Raw genomic sequence first — 22,565 nt, forward strand, 5'->3', positions numbered from 1 at the left:
TGTCTGCAAGCTGCAGCAGTCCGTGGCCACTGACAACACACCCCACCAGCCCTACCACCCACCCTCACACTCAACCCCTCATCGCCTACCCTAGGAGGTACACACACACACACACACACACACACACACACACACACACACACACACACACACACACACACACACACACACACACACACACACACACACACACACACACACACACACACACACCCTCCTTACCCTAGGAGGAACACTCCCCCTCCTTACCCTAGGAGGAACACTCCCCCTCCCCTCCCTCTCCGACTCCCCAGCCCTTCCTTTGCCTTTTACTGTGACCGTGGTGAGATAAAGGCACGGGCTGGACTTTGATGTCAGACGTTATTAGCTGTCAGGGAACCTGCATCTTTCACTAGCATTGCAGGGGCCCTCGCCCGCTCTCACATGTAGGGAATAGTGGGGTATGTTGAGCCATTTTTTTTTTTACATTAAGCATCACTCTGTCAACGCAAAAATAGTATTCTTTCTAATAAAGATATCTACATTTATTTTTTAGGATGTTGTCTATACCTGGAAATAATCAGAGTTCATGTAAACATAATAGTGTTGAAAACATAGCTTAGAACATAGAAAGCATAGTGGACAAGGTAAGTTGAGCCGTAACAACCCAACTGACCTTACAACTATGCTGGCTGTGTTGACTCAGCAAACAGACGTAAGCATAGACCAACAGAATAAAGTTCACTTTCACTGTTTCAAAATAGTTCCGAAAGGTATTGATCAAACACACTCTGTTAAAAGAACTAGTGTCATCTTGTGTCAAACATGTGAATCTTATTGGCTGCTCAAACAGAACTCACAATGATAAAAACTGAACCATATACAGTACTTTATTCTAGTAAAATGGCTTATGGAAACATTATTATAATTATTATATTTCAGTACAGTCTATCTATATGTATGTTTTGGTCATGTAATGTACTTCTACTTATGACAGACTTTGAGATGTATGCATGTTATTTGTCACTGTGGAATTAAATCGGTCCTTGATGTAGCTAGCCATGTGGTAAAGCAAACATCTTCAGACAAGAGAACAGATTGGCAATCTTGTCACAATGTCAAAGGTCTCCCTCCTGTGATTTCCAATGACTGCTAAATAAATCTTGAGCTCTAATTGCAAACACCCTTATGAGTCAACGCTTAAAGTACTCCAATACTGCCTGGGGACTCCCATAAGCATTATTTTCTAGCGAGCAGCAACAAATGAAACATTTACATTTTTTCCCAGCGTGCAGCCAGGCTTGGCGTTTCCTGTGTTTAAGAGCCAAGACGCTGGCCTCGGGGGAGGCCTCCCCTTCAGACAAATGCACCCCTCCGAGAGGGAGAGGCTGAATGGTGGCTATGAAACTCATTTGTTCCTCCAATAATGAGGAATGACTTAGAACCCCCCCCACATCCCCATCCTTCCATCACCACTCCTGTCATGGCAACGGGGACGTTTCCATGGTGATCCCCCTCCTATCCTCTTCTCGCTTCCTCCGCTCACCTGAACGCCTCGCGGAGTGCCCCCCGTTCGCTCAAAGTCGTGTGCTTGATATCGTCGAAGTTGTTCTCCAACTTGACGCAGCTCTAGAGAGAGAGAGAGAGAGAGAGAGAGAGAGAGAGAGATTCTATATTAAATACTGTAGCATGATGAGATGACGAGTCCATCCTTTGAAACAGAGCCATGAAAATACTATAACAGCTGAATTACATTCTAAAATAATACATCACCATAGAGATTAACTACGATTTATATATATGACCTTTTAGGAGGATTAGACCACTGAGTAATCCACTATAGCTACAGACCTCTTATGAATTACAAGCATTTCACTGCAATGCCATTAACATTTGCTAACCATGTGTATGTGACAAATCAAATGTGATTTGATTTGATTTAAATTCCCTGTTTCAAATAAGGAGGATTAATTTGTGCTATTTAACATGGTAACGCGACACGGTTTACATTATCTGGGGGGATTTTTTATTGAGATCCATTTTATAACGTATACAAAGTCCACCATACGCCGTTTCCTTCATCCAATAGCCTAATACAGTTCAGGCCCAGACTCAGTTCACTGACTTAATCCTCTTGATGACGCACAATGGGAGAAAAGACTTGAGAGAGAAACCATTGAAGTAAATACAGCCATCACAATAGGCCCATTTTTGATTAAAGAGCAGGGAGAAGTTTGTGTAGGGAGTGGAGAGGAGTTACATAGGGAGTGAGGTGGGAGACTTTATAAAGCTAATGCATATATCATTTTCTTCCTCCTGCCTCCTACCATTAAAAACACAGGAGGCACTCGGGTAATCGATATACACTGTGCCTAGTGAAAGTCTACACACCCCTTGCACAGTCTTCACATTTTGCTGCCTTAAATCTAAACAGGGATCAAATTACACCCCCCTACTGATCAACACAACCTACTCCACATTCTCAAAGTAAAAGATGTTATACAAAAAATATATATATATATCTCTTGATTGCACACGTCTTGTGAATAATTTGGAATAATATTCTACCGACTTTGCAACTCTTAGCGCAACATAAGGTATTCAGGCCCCTTGACTTTTTCCAAATGTTGTTACGTTACAGCCTTGTTCTAAAATGTATTAAATAAAAAAATATCTGTCTACACAAGATACCCCATAATACCAAAGCGAAAACACGTTTTTAGAAAATGTTGGAAATGTATTACAAATAAAAAACAGAAATACCTTATTTCCATAAGCATTCAGACAATTTGCTATGAGACTTGAAATTGAGCTCAGGTGCATCCTGTTTCCATTGATCATCCTTGAGATGTTACTACAACTTTTTGGAGTCCACCTGTGGTAAATTAAATTGATTGGACATGATTTGGAAAGGCTCACACCTGTCTATATAAGGTCTCACAGTTGACAGTGCATGTAAGAGCAAAAAACAAGTTCGAAGGAATTTTCCGTAGATCTCCGAGACCGGATTGTATCGAGCCACAGATCTGGGGAAGGGTACCAATCAATTTCTGCAGGGTTGAAATTGGCCTCCATCATCCATTCTTCTTAAATGGAAGAAGTTTGGATCAACCAAGACCCTTCCTAGAGCTGGCTGCTTGTCCAAACTGAGCAATCAAGGAAGAAGGGCCTTTTTCAGGGAGATGTCAGGGTCACTCTGACTGAGCTCCAGAGTTTCTCTGTGGAGATGGGAGAACCTTTCAGGACAACCATCAATCAGGCCTTTATGGTAGAGTGACCAGACGGAAGCCACTCCTCAGTGAAAGGCACATGACAGCCCGCTTGGAATTTGCCAAGAGGCACCTAAAAGACTCAGACCATGAGTAACAAGATTCTCTGGTCGGATGAAACCAAGATTGAACTCTTTGGCCTGAATGCCAAGCGTCACATCTGGAGGAAACCTGCCAACATCCATGCATGAAGCATGGTGGCAGCAGCATCATGCTGTGGGGATGTTTTTCAGCGGCAGGGACTGGGAGACTATTCAGGATCAAGGGAAATAATAACGGAGCAAAGTACAGAGATTGATGAAAACCTGCTACAGAGCGCTCAGAACCTCAGACTGGGGCAAAGTTTCACCTTCCAATAGGGCAATGACCCTAAGCACAAAGCCAAGACAACGCAGGACTGGCTTCGAGACAAGTCTCTGAATGTTCTTGTGTGGCCCAGCCGGAGCCGGGACCGATCAAACATCTCTGGAGAAACCGAAAATAGCTGTGAAGCAACGCTCCCCATCCAACCTGACAGAGCTTGAAAGGATCTGCAGAGAGGAATGGGAGAAACTCCCCAAATACAGGTGTGCCAAGCTTGTAGTGTCATACCCAAGAAGACTCGAGGCTGTAATCACTGCCAAAGGTGCTTCAACAAGGTACTAAGTAAAGGGTCTGAATATTTATGTAAATGTTATATTTCAGTTAAAATGTTTGTAGAAATATGCAAAATTTTAGGTTGCTGGTTGATGAGGGAAAAAACCCAGATTTAATCCATTTTAGAAGAAGGTTGTAACATAACAAAATGTGGAAAAAGTAATGGGGTCTGAATCATTTCCAAATGCACTGTTCGTCCGTTGTTTTTGTCAAAATTGCTCAAGCTCAGTAAATTTGGTTGGGAATCATTAAATGGATAGCTATATTCAAACATTGTCTCTGGGTTACACTCTGTGTTGTGTTGTATTGGAATTGACCCAAATCTGTAGTTTTTAAATCAGAACAAAAAGTGAATATTTCTGCTGTGTTGTCTTGCCATATTACTTAACGGTCTTGATGCAAACAGAATGGAAGATTTAGAGTGATTTTTTTTTTAAACACAGGCTTCCATATTTTCACTTTGTCATAGAGGCCAGTCATGTAGAGTGAATGCAATATTGTTGATCCATTTGTATTTCTAAGTATTGTGGTGGCAGCATCATGTTATGAGTCTGCTTGTCACCAGCAGGGACTGAGGAGTTTGTTAGGAGCAAAATAAATATGAAAGGAGCAAAGTCATCTGAAGACCTAACCCTGGGATAGAAGTTTCTTTTTTTCTGCGGGACAATTACACACATTTGAATGGCAAAGAGGTGTGGAGTATTTCTGAAAGGTCCAGACACCGCCCTGACTTAAATCTGCGAACAAGGTTTGAATTTTGCTGTCCATCAATGATTCCCAACCAACTGAGCTTGAGGAATTCTGATAAAAACAATGGATATACAGCGAGGTCCGACATGATTGACAACCTTGATAAAGATGAGTGAAAATGACTGTATATCATTCAAATACTGAGCTGTATTGTATGCAAAAAATGAAAGTGAAATTCAAATCAAATGTTATGTCACATGCCCTAACCCTTAACCATCAATGCAGTTTTTTAAAGAAAAATAAGAGTGAAGACAAGTATTTACAAAATAAACTAAAGAAAAAAATTAAAGAGCAACAATAAAATAACAATAACGAGGCTATGTACAGGGAGTACCGAGTCAATGTGCAGGGTTACAGGTTAGTTGAGGTAATTGAGGTAATATGTACATATAGGTAAGGGTAAAGTGACGATCAAATCAAATTTTATTAGTCACACGCGCCGAACACAATAGGTGGAGTAGACCTTACCGTGAAATGCTTACTGACGAACCTTTTACCAACAATGCAGTTCAAGAAATAGATTTAAGAAAATATTTACTAAATACTAAAATTATATTATTTTATACTAATACAATTGCTTGGAGAAATATACTTTCGGTTAACCATTAATATAATATTTTTTTTGCGAAAAGGTAGCTGTCAAAATGATTGACACCCCTGTTTTCAATACCTTTCAATAACTCACCTTGCGAGGGTAATGGCACTGAGCCTTTTTCTAAACTGTTATATGAGATTGGAGAACACATTGGGAGGGATCTTAGAACAGTCCTCCATACAGAATCCTTCCAGATCCTTGAAATCCTTTGTCTGCTCTTATGGACTTCCCTCTTCAATTCAAACCACAGGTTTTCTATGGATTTCAAGTCCTGAGAATGAGATTGCCACTGCAAAATGTTGATTTTTGTGACCAATTAAACATTTCTTTGTGGATTTTGATGTGTTCTTGGGGTGATTGTGTTGCTGGAAGATCCACTCCTGGCAGAGGCAACTAGGTTTTTGGCTAACATATCCTGGTACTGGGTAAAGTTCATGATGTTGTTGACCTCAGCAAAGGCCCCAGGACCAGTGGAAGGATATTAGCCCCATAACATCAAAGCTCCACCACCATATTTTACAGTATATATGGGGTTCTTTTCTGCTCAAGCATTCTCTTTTCGACTCCAAACCCACCACTAGTGTGTGTGGCCAAAGAGCTCTATTTTCATGTCGTCCAACAAATGTAAATGGCTGGAGTTTGCTAAACGGCATTGACACTTGGATATGAACCGGACCTCTGGTCAGATGACATGCATATAGAGCTCACTATGTTGCTCTAAGATTCGTTTTTTTGGATGGTAGAATGATATTTAAAATGATTCACAGCTGCATTGGCTGCCTAAGGTGCTTCACCAAGTATAAACTCAAGGCTGTGAAGACATACACAATCAATACATCCTCATTTAGTATTTGTAGAGCGATAGGAAAATGTTCTATAATTGTTCTTTCACTTTGAAAATGTGGAGTAGGTTGTGTAGATCGATAGGGGGAAAAAAATCTAATGTAATCCATTGTTAGATTTAATTTTAAAGCAGAGAAATGTGGAGACTGTGCAAAGGGGTGTGTAGACTTTCACTAGCGACTGTACTTTTAAATGCATACACGTTTTCTTTCCTACCCCACATTCAAAGTGTAATATATTGAGCTTTGTCGTGGTGCTGCTAGGAATAACATTAAAAGCTGCGTTAACAGTACTTCAATTGTGACTATTATATTATGTTTGTGCTTTAGGATGAACTAATAATAACGTGTTTGGAAGAATCAACACCAAAACACTCCCATGTGTTCCCATTCAAACATCTTGCTGTTCTCGCTCCCTCGTTTCCTTCCCTCAGGGAACCCATATTAGTCTGCATATTGTAATCAGCTGTTTTGGAGGGTCCTGCTATTGCTGTGCTATCCTGTTATGGCAGGTGGAGATTTTCTTCCCATGTGCAATTACCTTTCCCCCCCAATCAACCTTGCCCTCTGACCTCTTGGATAACACAATGAATACTCTTGCCAGTCTGCCTTAATAGAATTAGCCCTTACAAAACCAACACCTCAGTGACATCTCGCCCGGGGGGTTACAAAGAGGCACAAGCTTTTCATTAAAAAAAACCTTGCCAATGCCAATTTAACATGTTGAGAGTGAAGTGCGGTGGACAGCTGAAAAGGCTGTAATGTTTATGATTTAGGACTTGATTCTGTAAAGTCTAACATGTTAGCCGAGCTCATTTGTGCTATACAATACAATATACTGTAATTACATTTCCAATTACAACCGCCAGCACAGGTCGCCACTGGGATAACCAATGACATTTTCACTGAAATTACCAGTGTTGCATTTATAGTCTGCAAAGGATTTGTCTAATCCAACATCTAGAGACCCTATTATTAATAATTAGACAAAATGCTTAGTGTTTGGAATTGCCGACATAATATAAGCATCTTATTAAAATGGGTTCTATGGAAACGAGATTGTTCTATTTATTAGAACAATTGCCACACGGCAGAGGGGAAAAGCATAAAAAATGTGAATTTGAAAATGGTTTTGAGCCTTGACTGAGGCTGGAGCTATGAGACGATAAGCAGAGGAAATGTGCAATATTTAACCGATTTAGGGCAGCAGCTGCTGGGTATGGTCTTTCTGATTCATGTCCCATTAAAGCTGATACTTCAGGCTGTTGATAGGCACTCCAAAATATTTCAATGAGGACTGAAGAGGGAAGCGTGACATTAAGAATGATTGGGATATGAATGTAACTACATCATTGGATCAGGGCTTTTTTTTTCTCACTAAGTGACCTCTCCAGAAAAAACTTTGGGCCCTAGTTGTTTTTCCTGGGCCTACAGTTTTTCTGGGGTGGGTCACAGGGTCAGGACAAATGTCTGGCCCTGGAGATGAACATGGAGCATAATGAAAAACAGTTTGTATAGAGGAAGGAAAGATGTCAGACTTACATCACAGCTCTTCTCTGGGTTTCTCTTCCAGTGTTTCCTTTCTGTCTTCTTGGCGCCCGTTGAGTGGATGGCAGCGTGGGTCTGCACCCTCGGGTTCAGAGACAGGATACTCTGTGGCACATTGAACATGGCTCATTAACACAGGGTGGCTTATTGACCCAACACACTATTGTGAAATAGACTATTCGTGTCTGATTCACAATAAGCTGTGAGAGTGGGTTGCAAACACCACAAAGGTCTCAGTCTTGAGTGGGTTTGAGAGTAGTACATGTGAGGAAATGCAGGTTATATTGGAAGAAACAGAGACGTAAAAAGGGAGTAAGCATAGGAATTCTTTTAGGCCGAATCGTTAATGGTAAGAAGGATTTTTTTTTAGTGTTTTAGTAAAGCATATGTTTACCTTTAGGCTACATGTTTATATGGAGAGAAAATGTCAATTTCTACACTAAAAAATAATCATAAAGTAAATCATTTTCAAATGTAGCCTGTGACACTGCTTCTTGAAGGTCCAATATCTTGAAAACTTGACTGCTGATATGCAAAATATTATGGGACTGTATCAAAGGTGGACTAATACAAAAATGCTCAAAGATAGTTCTTGAATGGATTTTCCCTTTAAACACTGATTGTGCTAAAACACCATCGGATTGTAATATAAACCTGTATTAATTACACAACACATTCATCTAATCCATAATTCACAAGCAGGCAAATGCACCGTGAAACAAGACCCACATTGAGGCTGAGTACTAGATTCTCATCCTGTGAGGTATCGTTCTCTGACACCCATTGCCCATTGATTCACGGTTGCCAGTCAAATGATCATGGTATGAGCAAGTCTTTCAAGATGGACACAAATGTAGAGCAGGGTCCTCTGTTGAGATGGAAAACACAATTAACAGCCAAGCTAACTGAGGGAGAGGAGGGGTGTGGGGGGCATAAACAGAAAAGGAAACAGCTATCACTGGCACACTAATACTCATTTCATGCTCTTTGTAGGGTGAAGGGGAACCATGTCTGCATTAGTTTTAGTACACACGACTAGCACAATCAGATAAAGGGAAGAAAGGAAAGGCCAAGCGCAAATTGAAATGAGCCACTTTTGGTCCTGGTGCTGAACTGAGACTTGAAGGCAGCTTGTGAGGCGGGTGCCAGCCGGATAATACCATTAAAGCTTGAAACACAAAGCAAGCAGATCCAAGATGTCATTCAACAGAGACCCGCATACCAATGAACACGGATGAAAGCCCTACAGCTCTTCGTACGTTTATAAGTTGAGTGTAAATTGTGGTACGCTGTTATCAAATTATTCAGAAATAACTTTTGTGTCTTGTCAATGTTTGAATGTTTTTCAGGTCATGACACAAACAACAAAAATGAAACTGGGCTGCTATCTGCAAGTTATTTTCTTCCTTAGGTTTCAGTGGGGGAATGAACAGGTCAGCCAAACCTGGAGCAAACAATTTGCACTTCAGTGAGAAACTGAAGTGAATATATTATTAAAACCACTATCAATGTATGTAAGGGACGTATAGAGAGTACACGCTGTATTCAACCTATGGCACAGTGCCTGTTGTGTGGAAACAGTTGTATTAATTTGAGATGCGGAGATGCATTTGTTGTATTCTTTATCAGACTTTGCCTATGATTCAAGTTTCATTCATTTCTATAGTTAGGCTACACCCTAAAAACACCAGAAAATGATCCAAGCACAGTTCTGAAAATAGCTTTCATTAATATTATATGATATTGATAGCAGCCCTCTATTTTATTAAAGAGTAAGACTACATTATCAAACAAATAATTTTGGGATGTGTCTTGCTATGCCTTTAGGGTAGAGAAAACCATTCCCGCAGGAGGAATCCAGATACAATATTAAACACAATTATATTCTCCTTTCCTCGCAGTGGAGGCTGACTTTATCAGTCTCCACTGATCACACCCGGCACCCACATCACTAAATCCACAGAGTCAGTAAAATCACAATCACACAATGCAGAAATTAGGAAGCGATGTCAGCCGTTTAGCAGTGGCATTTAAACTCTGGACTGCTGATGCTATGTTTCAGCCATTGAGCGGCTTGAAGCCACCAATCGGCCATATTGGCACTCCACAATAGGAGCAGTCCTCCATAGGAATGAATGGAATTCTACAGTGTTTCAAATAAATGCTTCAAGGACAAAATTACATGTATTTAAGTATTTTTTGTTATTGTAGTGGGAACAGTAACATTAACATCAGAATGCCATTTCGCATCGATTGTATAATAATGCTAAAATATATGCATCTGGAACTTGTCTTTCAGCATTCAGTAGGACACGCCTGACGCTCCTCCACCAGTCATACCCGAGGAGAATGGTCTAATGCCTCCCATCAAAAAGAGAGCTGGCCCATGCAAGCAAAGGCAGCAGCGCAGTCATCAACGACAGTACATGCACCATTTCTTCACCAACTCCGAAATTGGGGAAATACGTGTGCACCTGAATTGCGATAACTGCAGTGGCCAAAACAATAACAAGTTTGTGCTCTGGTATTGTGCCTGGCGGACAATGCACAAGCTCCACCACAATCTTGACCTTCACTTCCCGATCACAGGCCACACCAAGTTTGTGCTTCGGCCTCAAAAAGCAGCCCTTCAGAAAGACCAGAGTGAACACTGTCTGAGATTGCTGGTGTTGTGAAGGACAGCACTGTGACAGGGGTCAACATCCCACAGCTGGTTGGACTGGAGGATGGTACGGTGCTGGTGGAAAGCTACGGCTGGCAACAACACTCCGTACTTCAGGCCGCTGCCACAGATCAAGCAGTACCAGCACTTCAGGTGAAAATCATTTTCATTGCATTGCATGGGGTTATTCTTCTTATCTAAACTTGTGAGGTGAATTGATGTTGTGCAGTGTTGTAATGCCATCTGATTTGTTGTTGTTGTTGTTATTCCCTGTTTTACAGCTTTGTAGCCTGGTGTTGTCGCCAAGGAGATTTCGGACTGTCGGGACAAGGTTTCAGCTGCTGCGCAACGCTGACATCCTTCCTCCCACAGATGTTCTACCTGTACAAGCACGACCTGAACTGGACACAGCTAGACAAACGTATATTTTTGAGAAGATCAGAGAGTTTTGCAACTAAGTCAAGGGCAGAACAGAAACAGGCTCTCCGAATATAGATTCCCTTGTTCGTTCGTGGTTCGGACGGACCAGTCATCAGCACTATCTGCAGTGCCTCTATTCAAATGACTCTCTCCTAACACGTAAGTTGCTGCTACACATTTTTTTGTTATCCTGCTGCTCAGCCACTTTACCCCTGATTTTATGAATATACAGTAACTACATCGTCCATCACTGATATCGTTATTGATATTGTTCTTGTACATACATTATATTTGATTTTTTCATTATCTATTTCTGATATTGCTATTATGCAAGTAGCCCTTTGGCTGTACCGTTTAAACCTTCTGTAGAGACCCATCCACTTAGCAAGACTTATAAATATAAAATGAATATTGATATGTGTGGACGTAACATGATTTTGTGACATACCACAACAATATCAAGTGTCCACCACATAAATATATGGTGCATCCACATAAATATATGGTGCATCCACATAAATATATGGTGCATCCACATAAATATATGGTGCATCCACATAAATATATGGTGCATCCACATAAATATATGGTGCATCCACATAAATATATGGTGCATCCACATAAATATATGGTGCATCCACATAAATATATGGTGCATCCACATAAATATATGGTGCATCCACATAAATATATGGTGCATCCACATAAATATATGGTGCATCCACATAAATATATGGTGCATCCACATAAATATATGGTGCATCCACATAATTATATGGTGCATGCATTTGTTTATGTACTTTCAACTCAGGTTGCATGGCCTTAACTTATGTATGGAATACTATGTGATAAGTGCGTGTGTAACAGTATATAAAGTATACTAATGTACTGGTGTGAAGGCATTTGGGCAGTGGTCAAATACTTTAAAGTACTACTTAAGTTTTTTTTGGGGGGGAGGGGTATCTGTTCATTACTATTTATATTTTTGGCAACTTTTACTTTTACTTCACTACATTCCAAAAGAAAATAATGTACTACTTTTTACTCCATACAATTTCCCTGACACCCAAAAGGACTTGTTACATGTTGACAGGAAAATTGTCCAATTCACACACTTGTCAAGAGAACATCCCTACTGCATCTGATCTGGCAGACTCACTAAACACAAATGCTTAGTTTGTAAATTATGCCTGAGTGTTGGAGTGTGCCCCTGGCTATCAGTCAATAAAAAAAGAGAAAATAATTGTGCCGTCTCGTTTAATCTAAGGAATTTGAAATGATTTATACTTTTACTCAAGTATGACAATTTAGTACTTTTTCCACCACTGGATGTGGCTGGGGGTTCTAGCATTTCTTTCACATGACCCATCAATTTAGACAAGTGTGTCTGGGTAAGTGTTATCTAATATTTATAAAATATTTTTTTCTGAACACTTTCTGTTTACCTGGAATTTTTCTTTATTATAGGCTACTACCACTTTTAGTCTTAATCTTCACTACAATACTCGCTGTTTAGCACATGACCTCATGTGAATCTTTATTAAAGAGATGCGTGAGGCTGGCTTAAGAGGGTGTGAACAATGCAGAATGGCTGTAGACAAAGGAGAGCTCTCCAGTAGGTACAGTGCCTTGCGAAAGTATTCGGCCCCCTTGAACTTTGCGACCTTTTGCTACATTTCAGGCTTCAAACATAAAGATATAAAACTGTATTTTTTTGTGAAGAATCAACAACAAGTGGGACACAATCATGAAGTGGAACGACATTTATTGGATATTTCAAACTTTTTTAACAAATCAAAAACTGAAAAATTGGGTGTGCAATATTATTCAGCCCCTTTACTTTCAGTGCAGCAAACTCTCTCCAGAAGTTCAGTGAGGATCTCTGAATGATCCAATGTTGACCTAAATGACTAATGATGATAAATACAATCCACCTGTGTGCAATCAAGTCTCCGTATAAATGCACCTGCACTGTGATAGTCTCAGAGGTCCGTTAAAAGCGCAGAGAGCATCATGAAGAACAAGGAACACACCAGGCAGGTCCGAGATACTGTTGTGAAGAAGTTTAAAGCCGGATTTGGATACAAAAAGATTTCCCAAGCTTTAAACATCCCAAGGAGCACTGTGCAAGCGATAATATTGAAATGGAAGGAGTATCAGACCACTGCAAATCTACCAAGACCTGGCCGTCCCTCTAAACTTTCAGCTCATACAAGAAGACTGATCAGAGATGCAGCCAAGAGGCCCATGATCACTCTGGATGAACTGCAGAGATCTACAGCTGATGTGGGAGACTCTGTCCATAGGCCAACAATCAGTCGTATATTGCACAAATCTGGCCTTTATGGAAGAGTGGCAAGAAGAAAGCCATTTCTTAAAGATATCCATAAAAAGTGTCGTTTAAAGTTTGCCACAAGCCACCTGGGAGACACACCAAACATGTGGAAGAAGGTGCTCTGGTCAGATGAAACCAAAATTGAACTTTTTGGCAACAATGCAAAACGTTATGTTTGGTGTAAAAGCATCACAGCTCATCACCCTGAACACAACATCCCCACTGTTAAACATGGTGGTGGCAGCATCATGGTTTGGGCCTGCTTTTCTTCAGCAGGGACAGGGAAGATGGTTAAAATTGATGGGAAGATGGATGGAGCCAAATACAGGACCATTCTGGAAGAAAACCTGATGGAGTCTGCAAAAGACCTGAGACTGGGACGGAGATTTGTCTTCCAACAAGACAATGATCCAAAACATAAAGCAAAATCTACAATGGAATGGTTCAAAAATAAACATATCCAGGTGTTAGAATGGCCAAGTCAAAGTCCAGACCTGAACCCAATCGAGAATCTGTGGAAAGAACTGAAAACTGCTGTTCACAAATGCTCTCCATCCAACCTCACTGACCTCGAGCTGTTTTGCAAGGAGGAATGGGAAAAAAATTCAGTCTCTCGATGTGCAAAACTGATAGAGACATACCCCAAGCGACTTACAGCTGTAATCGCAGCAAAAGGTGGCGCTACAAAGTATTAACTTAAGGGGGCTGACTAATTTTGCACGCCCAATTTTTCAGTTTTTGATTTGTTAAATTAGTTTGAAATATCCAATAAATGTCGTTCCACTTCATGATTGTGTCCAACTTGTTGTTTATTCTTCACAAAAAAATACAGTTTTATATCTTTATGTTTGAAGCCTGAAATGTGGCAAAAGGTCGCAAAGTTCAAGGGGGCCGAATACTTTCGCAAGGCACTGTACCAAAAATATTCAAATGCCCTTTTCTCAAAGGTGAGTTGACAACTGTATCAACTTTCAGAGCAGAATTACTTTTCCATTGTTCCTCAAAAATGGTGTGTATGATATACCATTTTGTCTGAGTCTCTATTTGTATCCAATGTAGAATATTTTGCTACATAAGACTGAATCCAGTTGGTGATTCACATATATAGTGCCAGTCAAAGGTTTGGACACACCTACTCATTCAAGGGTTTTTCTTATTTAAAAAAAAAACATTGTAGAATAATAGTGAAGACATCAAAACTACGAAACAACACAAATGGAATAAGTTAGTATACAAAAAAGTGCTAAACAAAAGAAAATATGTTCAATTTGAGATTCTTCAAAGTAGCCACCCTTTGCCTTGATGACAGCTTTGCACACTCTTGGCAGTCTCTCAACCAGCTTCATGAGTATTGAACAGTCTTGAAGGTGTTCCCACATATGTTGAGCACTTGTTGGCTGCTATTCATTCACTTTGGGGTCAAACTCATCTCAAACCATCTCAATTGGGTTGAGGTTGGGTGTTTGTGGAGGCCAGGTCATCTGATGCAGCACTCCATCACTCTCCTTATTGGTCAAATAACCCATGGGTCATTGTCGTGTTGGAAGAGAAATTATAGTCTCACTAAGTGCAATCCAGATGGGATGGGGTATCGGTTCAGAATGTTGTGGTTGCCATGCTGATTAAGTGTGCCTTGAATTCTAAATTAAATCACTGACAGTGTCTCCAGGAGAGCACCCCCACAACCTCACACCTCCTCCTCCATGCTTCACAGTGGGAATCACACATGTGGAAATCATCCAATCACCTACTCTGTGTCTCATGAAGACATGGCGGATGGAAACAAAAATCTCAAATTTGGACCCATTAGACCAAAGGACAGATTTCCACCGGTCTAATGTCCATTGCTTGTGGATCTTAGCCCAAGAAAGTCTCTTCTTATTATTGGTCCTTTAGTAGTGGTTTCTTTGCAGCAATTCGACCATGAAGGCCTCTTTCACGCAGTCTCCTCTGAACAGTTGATGTTGAGTTGTGTCTGTTACTTGAACTCTGTAAAGTATTTATTTGGGCTGCAATTTCTGAGGTGTAGTTAACTCTAATGAACTTATCCTCTGCAGCAGAGGTAACTCTGTAACTCCTGTGATGGTCCTCATGAGAGCCAGTTTCATCATAGCTCTGGTTTTTGTGACTGCACTTGAAGAGACTTTCAAAGTTCTTGACATTTTCCAGATTGACTGACCTTCATGTCTTAAAGTAATGATGGACTGTCGTTTCTCTTTGCTTATTTGTGCTGTTCTTGTGATAATACGGACTTGGTCTTTTACCAAATAGGGATATCTTCTGTTTACCACCCCTATCTTGTCATAACACAACTGACTGGCTCAAACGCACTAAGGAGGAAAGAAATTCCACAAATCAACTTTTAACAAGGCACACCTGTTAATTGAAATGCATTCCAGGTGACTATCCCATGAAGCTGGTTGAGAGAATGCCAAAAGTGTGCAAAGTTGTCATCAAGGCAATGGGTGGCTACTTTGAAGAATCTCAAAAATAAAACATATTTTGAGTTGTTTAACACTATTTTGGTTACTACATGATTCCATATGTGCTATTTCATAGTTTTGATGTCTTCACTATTATTCTACAAAATAGCAAAAATAAAGACAAAACCTGAGTAGGGGTGTGTGTGTTGGCAGGGGGGAGGGGTGGCTCAACACTGCTCCCCCTATAAGTAATTTAGTATATATATAAGTCATTGTTCACTCATAGGTGTAGCCTACATACATTCAGAGATAATTTTAGTTTGACACCAATGATCCTAGTAATAGGCTATTGCAGTATGGTATTTTTTTTTATCTTACTTTTAGGTTCAACTTCATGAAACTGAGGGGGTATGAAGAATAGCACAGTGCCATTTTGAATACCATCATACTTCAAACAAACTTGACTAAGGTCTCAGAATGCCCAGAGATCAGTACAATAGACCCCAGACACTCCCTCAGAGATTCTAGTCTTTCATAAAAGTAACATATTTCCTCCCCGGAGCTGGATAGTTAAACATCAGCTGGCAATTCACTGTCTTATTGCCCTGTGTCTTCACCTGGAAATCGATAGATGAATTTCCACATATTGATCCGCCATGGGTGAGATAAAGCAACAGTATCCTACTGCACTGCACTGGGGGCATTCAGCAATATTAATTCAGTTCCAACATCTGATGCAGTGATACAGGTTATGGAGAGTGTAGGCTGTCCTGCTTGGGTTCATCCCTGAATATCGCTGTATTTAACTAGAATGTGGAAATTAAATCTAACAAAATCGCACAACTAAAGGACATGGTCCAAGGCCAAAGGCCCAATTCGATTGAAACCAGTTTATAGGCTAAAGCAACGTAGCATTTCTCGCCTAGGGGAAGAAAGCATGCTTGAATCAATATTAAGTTTGTTCTCTCCAGTTGCACATAGTAAAATATAGTGGCTCTATTATTGCAAACAGAAATCCAAATATACTCTCTCAAATTGCAAGAAAAAGAACATGATTGTGATTGGATAACTGCCCCAGCCAAGGGGACCTTATCTTGCATGAGGAGGAGGGCTGAGTTGAGGGTGGGAAGCGTTGCGGTGCAGAAGTTCAGAGCACCACACGTCCCTGACCTCACAAGCTGGGCCAGAGGGTACTTTAACACACTTTCCCGGGAGGAGGAGGAGGGCTGTCACCTGTGTTCAGGGGAATTATTTAACTAAAGGAAAAGGGGACAGCAGAAGACGGATGATGTGTGATTTAGCTCACTGTTGGGCGGAGAGAGAGAAAGAGAGATAAGAAGATGGGCGGAGGAGTGGGAGAGATGGTGTGGGCCAGGGGGGGCAGTCTCATGTTGGCAAGTCCTGGAATGATCTGTGACTTGCTGATTGATTAACAGAGCAATCAAAGTGAACTTACCCAGGAGCTACATTTGCTAGGTCATCTATTTACATGTCAGTGGTTCTTTGGCGCTGCACACAATATAGAGCCACTGATTCCAATAGGTTAAAAGTTATGCGATAGGTAGAGCGAGATTAAGAGAAATAAGTGTATGTGTCAGGTAATCACCATGAAGAATCACGTTTAAAAGGGATAAGAGGAGAATCATTGACAGAATCACTGTAAAAACTTCCCAGCAAACAGTGAACGTTCCTGCAACAATTGTTTTGGGTGCATTTCTAGAATGGGTTAACGGAACGTTCAAAGAGAAAATGTTACATCCATGTCATGGTACCATCTCTAGCTGGGAACATCTGTCAAATGAGAGACTGTTAGAAAGCTATTTTGACCTTGTCAGAACATCCCTAATGCCAAGGTAAGCAGATAGTTCTTGGGGTCTTTATAGTGTCAAATCATGTTCAGACCTCTACAAACAGTTCAGCAGATACTTTTATGACGATCACAACGCCACAATACACCCGAAACAGAACATTCCAGGAAATCCAAATGTCCTCTTGGTTATTGTTGAAGAGATAAGATAAAGATTAGCTCGGCTATCGGTTCATGACCTCTTATCTCCAAGCACACTCTGATGCAACGCCTGTGCATCCCGCCTGCATCACCTGAACCTCGACTAACATTCTCTCTTTCGGACTTTATGCTCTTTGACAAATGTGTAAGTTAATGTTTTTGCATGTGTGATGTATGTGATAGATCCCCCCCTATAGCCCTATGCTATGCTTTACTCAAATAGTTCAATCACTGGGTTACATATCCTTGGGTTAAATATACAACACGTCATGGGTATAGTGTCACCATTGCCATACATTATCAATGAGTGGCATACAATACGCTGAACGACGGTGGAGGGACGTTGTGGAACATTAAGCTTATATCGCAGTAGGCCGACATTAAAAGTGCGTTATATATATCACGTGGGTGATCACTCAGCTGGGGTATAAAACGTGCAGTGCCTCCAACACTTGTAGGATTATTCTAAGGGGTTTCATGCTTAGACTTACAGCCGTTAAAATCCTAGACGTTGACACTGAGGCGGATGTCTGCGAGACACACGTTTCCTTGTCATAATTTAAATGGCAATTTTTGGTGCCTATGTTGCCAATATCCTGTCCCTGCACTTGACTTGATAGTCCTGTTCTTTAGGCTGGCCTGGCAGGGTTCAGGGCCAGACATAAAGTGTATAGACCTTTCTGTAAGCGGACACATTAATCTCATTTCTAACGAACACTGATGGCCATCCTAGACATTTTTAATGAATCCATGAGCACACACAAAGGTGCACGTTTAGCTTTCTCACAAAGGCAGGATATTAAAAGGAGACGTCTCCAGCGCAGCACAAGATGAACGGCCAGTTTAATTGCCCCGCAGACGGCCATTATGATGACATTTAGTGGGGTATTTTCGACAGCTGACAGGAGTCATTTAGACCACGTCTTAAACGCACCCTGGCACAGCCATGGTCACATGAGTGTTGTCATAACAGCCATTAATAGAAATGCTAATGGAGGTCGTCACTTACCCCGGGACACTCTCCATTCAAATGTCTTCAATAAAAGGACGTCTACATGTCACCTAGGCAGAGGTGTAGGTATTGTCAAAGGATATTATGCATGCCCATCCACCGGCATGTCTTGGGTTGGTTTAATACAATGATGCATTCAGTAATACCAGATATTATTGTATAAAGCTCATATTTTTTAGAGGTTATGTAGGCCTATGTCCCATAATTGATTACAGTATTTGCAAGGTGAGTCGTACTAATTTACCGGCATGGATTATACTCAGCCTTCTGGTCAAATGGCAGATGCAAAATATCCTTATTCCTGTTTTTTGTTGGTTCAGTCTACATAAGCTGTTAGTAAAAGTGGCCTATGCATGGTGTTGATAAAAAAAAATGTGTAGGCTATCGAAGTAGTGGAATCCCCATTCGACTATTATTACAATGTTTAGGTCAATTCTTAAAGCAACGGTTATTGGTTTGTAAATATTTTTTCCCCCATCAAAATAGAAAGGCATAATGCAATCATGTATCTGGCTGTCCTTGCGCAGTCCATGGTGCTGAAACTTCAGTGGTAGCTACAGAATGATTGGCTAGTATGAGAAGGAAGAATGAATTCTCGTGCTAGCTGATGAGTAGCTGTAGCATTGTAGCTGGTTTATTCATTTATTTTTTACAATTGCATTGCCTGAACAAGTGTGTGAGTCTATCACATAAGGAAAAGACGGCAAACTTCCGCGCAAAGCTTGCATGTGCTCTCTTAGACTGAAGAAAGGGTCTCGCGGTGCCACTTTATCTAACACCTTGCTCAAAATAACACTACTTACTACCTTACTTACTGACAGACTTTATTGTCCCCATGGGGACATTTTGTTGCAGTGTCATGTACACAGTATACTATTTTAAGGTAAGTTCTCTTTCTCCATGCAGCCTAAAAAAAACAAGTAATAAAAAGTCCCGAAGAAAAATCCCTCCATAACTGGTCAAACCTGAAGAGTAGGCTAATTTATAAATTCTTGCTCGCTGCTCCTATCTATCTAATTCTAGCAGTTTGTCAACCCAGATTTATTTACGACATGGCTCAAGTAGGTAGGCTAAACACTGCGCATAAAAAGTAAAGCAAAAAGACACCTCACTCCCAAAACCAGGGGTCGCAAATTGAGATTGCAAGTGAATAAAACAGATTAACAACTATGAAATCATGTACCTCAATGTCCGGAAGGTCTTTACTCAGCATGTTTCTCTTTTGGTAATTTGTCTGTCAGGTAAAAGTTCAAATAAACCGTTCGGTTTGTGTGTTCAAAACTTCTCTTGTGCTCTGTAGTAGCTTATTCCATTCTGAGTTCGAATGCGCTGTCTGAAACATCAAATATTTATTTAAAAATGCGCATCCAGTTAAACACAGCAGCACATATGTTGTCCATAAAGACTGATGTGTTTCGTTGGACCAATAATTATTTTGTTAGTTCGAAATGGTGGCGCCAGACATGTCATCACACTGATAAGGGAGTTTGAAAGGTTAAAGTTTGTTGTGAGTCCATTATAAGGTGAGGAGGGGGCACATAGCATGGATAACTGTTCTGCATCATATTGAACCGTCAGCACTGACATTTGTTCCCAGTTGGTAGGCTACTGTAGGTTGCTGCGTTGGTTGCTGCCTTTCACCACCTCGGTTTTCAAGGACAGTTGTGCAACCCTGGCCATGTGCAATAAAAGAGCTGTGATTTGTCTTTCAGTTGCAAACAAAGATATTGGAGGAGACACACCGTCCAGGGGCCTCATTTATAAACCGTACGCTCATTTATAGCGTAAATGTCACACATTTCTGTGTGTACCATTTATGAAAAGTCTGCTCACATACAAAAATATTAGGAAGTATACACTTGGCACATGCCATACCATACATAAGCATGTTTCTGGTTATAAATCAGACCTATCATAAAACTGTGCGTGGGTGAATGAGAAAAACTCCCTCCATTTACCTTTTATGTTGACAATAACTTCCTTGGCTTTATTTGTGGTATTATTTGGAACTATTGGCATTAGGTCACGGCATGCAAACAACTAATTGTTGTTCAATATGTAGTATAGATTACTGGATAGATTACTGGGTTTCTATGGTCTGCCTTGGGATACGTTCTAAGATGCGCAATGATGTCATGTTCCTATAGCACACCACATGTAGCCGAACCATACAGTCAACTATTTCACGTAAACTATCGGTCTATTTACTGTGTTGTTAAAATGTTTTACTCTTCAGCAGTAATGTATGCTGTATCTGGGAAAGGACTGTCCGTTTCTGAAAGAGCAGTTTCTGAAAAGCAACTGCAAATGTTTTGGACCTGTTAGCAGAACGTTTGAATTCATGGACTGATGGACTGCCAGCAAATTCTGAAACATTGTCTAAGGCAGGCTACTAAAATAGAAATGCAATTACAGTACGGACAGTAGGTTACTAGTAGTGATGCACCAATATGACATTTTTGGCAGATACAGATATCCGATATTTAACATTTTAGTGGCCTTTTAAGCTTTCTAGTACAGTTAAATAGTTAACACACACACATGGATGCAGCGGTCTAAGGCACTGCATCTCAGTGCAAGAGGTGTCACTACAGGCCCTGGTTTGAATCCAGGCTGTATCACATCAGGCTGTGATTGGGAGTCCCATAGGGCGGCGCACAATTGGCCCAGTGTCGTCCGGGTTTGGCCGCGGTAGGCCGTCATTGTAAATAAGAATTTGTTCTTAACTGACTTGCCTAGTTAAATAAAGGTCACACATATACACACACACCACACTGACCAAAAAGTTATTTTGTTGTAATGTCTCCATTACCAGTTAAGCATAATCAAAACCTTTCACTTACTTGCTGTGCTGTTTCATTGTTCATTTGTTCAGTAATTTCATTCTCAACCAGGATTTCTATGGAACGCTGTTTGGGTCTTTGCATGTCAAAAATAACCCTATTTGACGTGTCAAATATGCATGTTGACGAATCAGGACCTGAATATGACTGCAAGTCACATAATCATTTAACGTGTTCATCACGTAGTTATTACACATTGATTACACTATCACTCGTATTTCATATGTCACAATGATCCATCGATACGTAAGCTATAATGCTGGTAAAGTTGTCTCGTGCATCTACAGTGCTGGTCATTTAAAAAAGCTAGCTAGCTCATGGATGCAAACAATGTTCTTCACCCAAAACAAATCAAAACGACATAATCTAGGTGTCATCATCTAAAATAACCCTAATTTATAAAACAGTTATTGTTTGATAAATGGTGGTCGGACCCATCTATGTGAAGCTAGCCACAATAAGGATTAGCCAAAATTAGTGGACTTTGCGGTTAGCCTTCAAAATAAAAGTATGGCATAATTCGACTATTTGTGTTCATTTCTATCACTGTCAATAACATACTTTTATTATGAAGGCAAACCACACATTCCACTATTGCGCCTAATCCTTATTGTGGCTAGCTTCACAACACATAACCCGGTCCGGTTATAAGCTAGCTGGCTGCTTATAACGTTAGCTTTGGGCAACAGGTTTAAGTAGCTGGCCAGCTATTTATTTTCATGAAAAGAAGTTCAATTTCAATAGGCGAACAACAAGTGGCAACCTAGCTAATACTTCCTAAGCAATTCTGAAATCATTGCTAAGAATAATGAAAATTACTGCAGTTTCTACTGGCCATTGTTTTCACGCTGGTTGTATTGGTGCTAGCTAGGTACCAAGCTAAAGCTAGCTACCCCAGAAGTTGCGGTCGAAAACATTATGCTTTATTACCAATGCGGTATTGTAATCACATCATTCGTGACCGGTGTTTGCTTGTTTGCAGACTTTTTTGTACAGCTTTGACAGTGCTACTGTATATTTTTTGACACACAAAGACCCAAACGACGTTTCATAGTATGTATGTCATGAAACCATTAGCAGTAACGCTATTACTGTGTAACTCCGGTAGGGTAACATCTGAAAAATAGCGCACTCGGTAGTGTGTACCGGTGCTCGACCAGTTGGTGAAAGCCAACATCACCCACAACAAAGAACGGTTGATTGTCAAGGGCAATGAATTCCATTATCTTGGCTTTAATGAATT

General features: G+C 40.5%; 1 protein-coding gene across 10 annotated transcripts in view; it reads right to left on the reverse strand.

Annotated features, from left to right (window-relative positions):
• The window catches only part of dpydb (dihydropyrimidine dehydrogenase b), a 151,863-nt gene extending 131,929 nt beyond the window's left edge, over positions 1-19,934 (reverse strand). For all 10 annotated transcript variants that reach the window (XM_052477102.1, XM_052477101.1, XM_052477100.1 and 7 more), the window contains exons 1-3: positions 19,663-19,934; positions 7,614-7,724; positions 1,526-1,608 (exon numbers count right to left, since the gene is read on the reverse strand). In XM_052477102.1, coding sequence (XP_052333062.1) covers positions 1,526-1,608; positions 7,614-7,724; positions 19,663-19,692 — 224 coding nt within the window. In that variant the 5' untranslated portion in view covers positions 19,693-19,934. The remainder of the gene's footprint in view (positions 1-1,525; positions 1,609-7,613; positions 7,725-19,662) is intronic.
• Positions 19,935-22,565: the final 2,631 nt, after the last annotated feature.

The sequence above is a fragment of the Oncorhynchus keta genome, chromosome 23 (assembly GCF_023373465.1).
Source record: "Oncorhynchus keta strain PuntledgeMale-10-30-2019 chromosome 23, Oket_V2, whole genome shotgun sequence".
NCBI classification, from domain to species: Eukaryota; Metazoa; Chordata; class Actinopteri; order Salmoniformes; family Salmonidae; genus Oncorhynchus; species Oncorhynchus keta.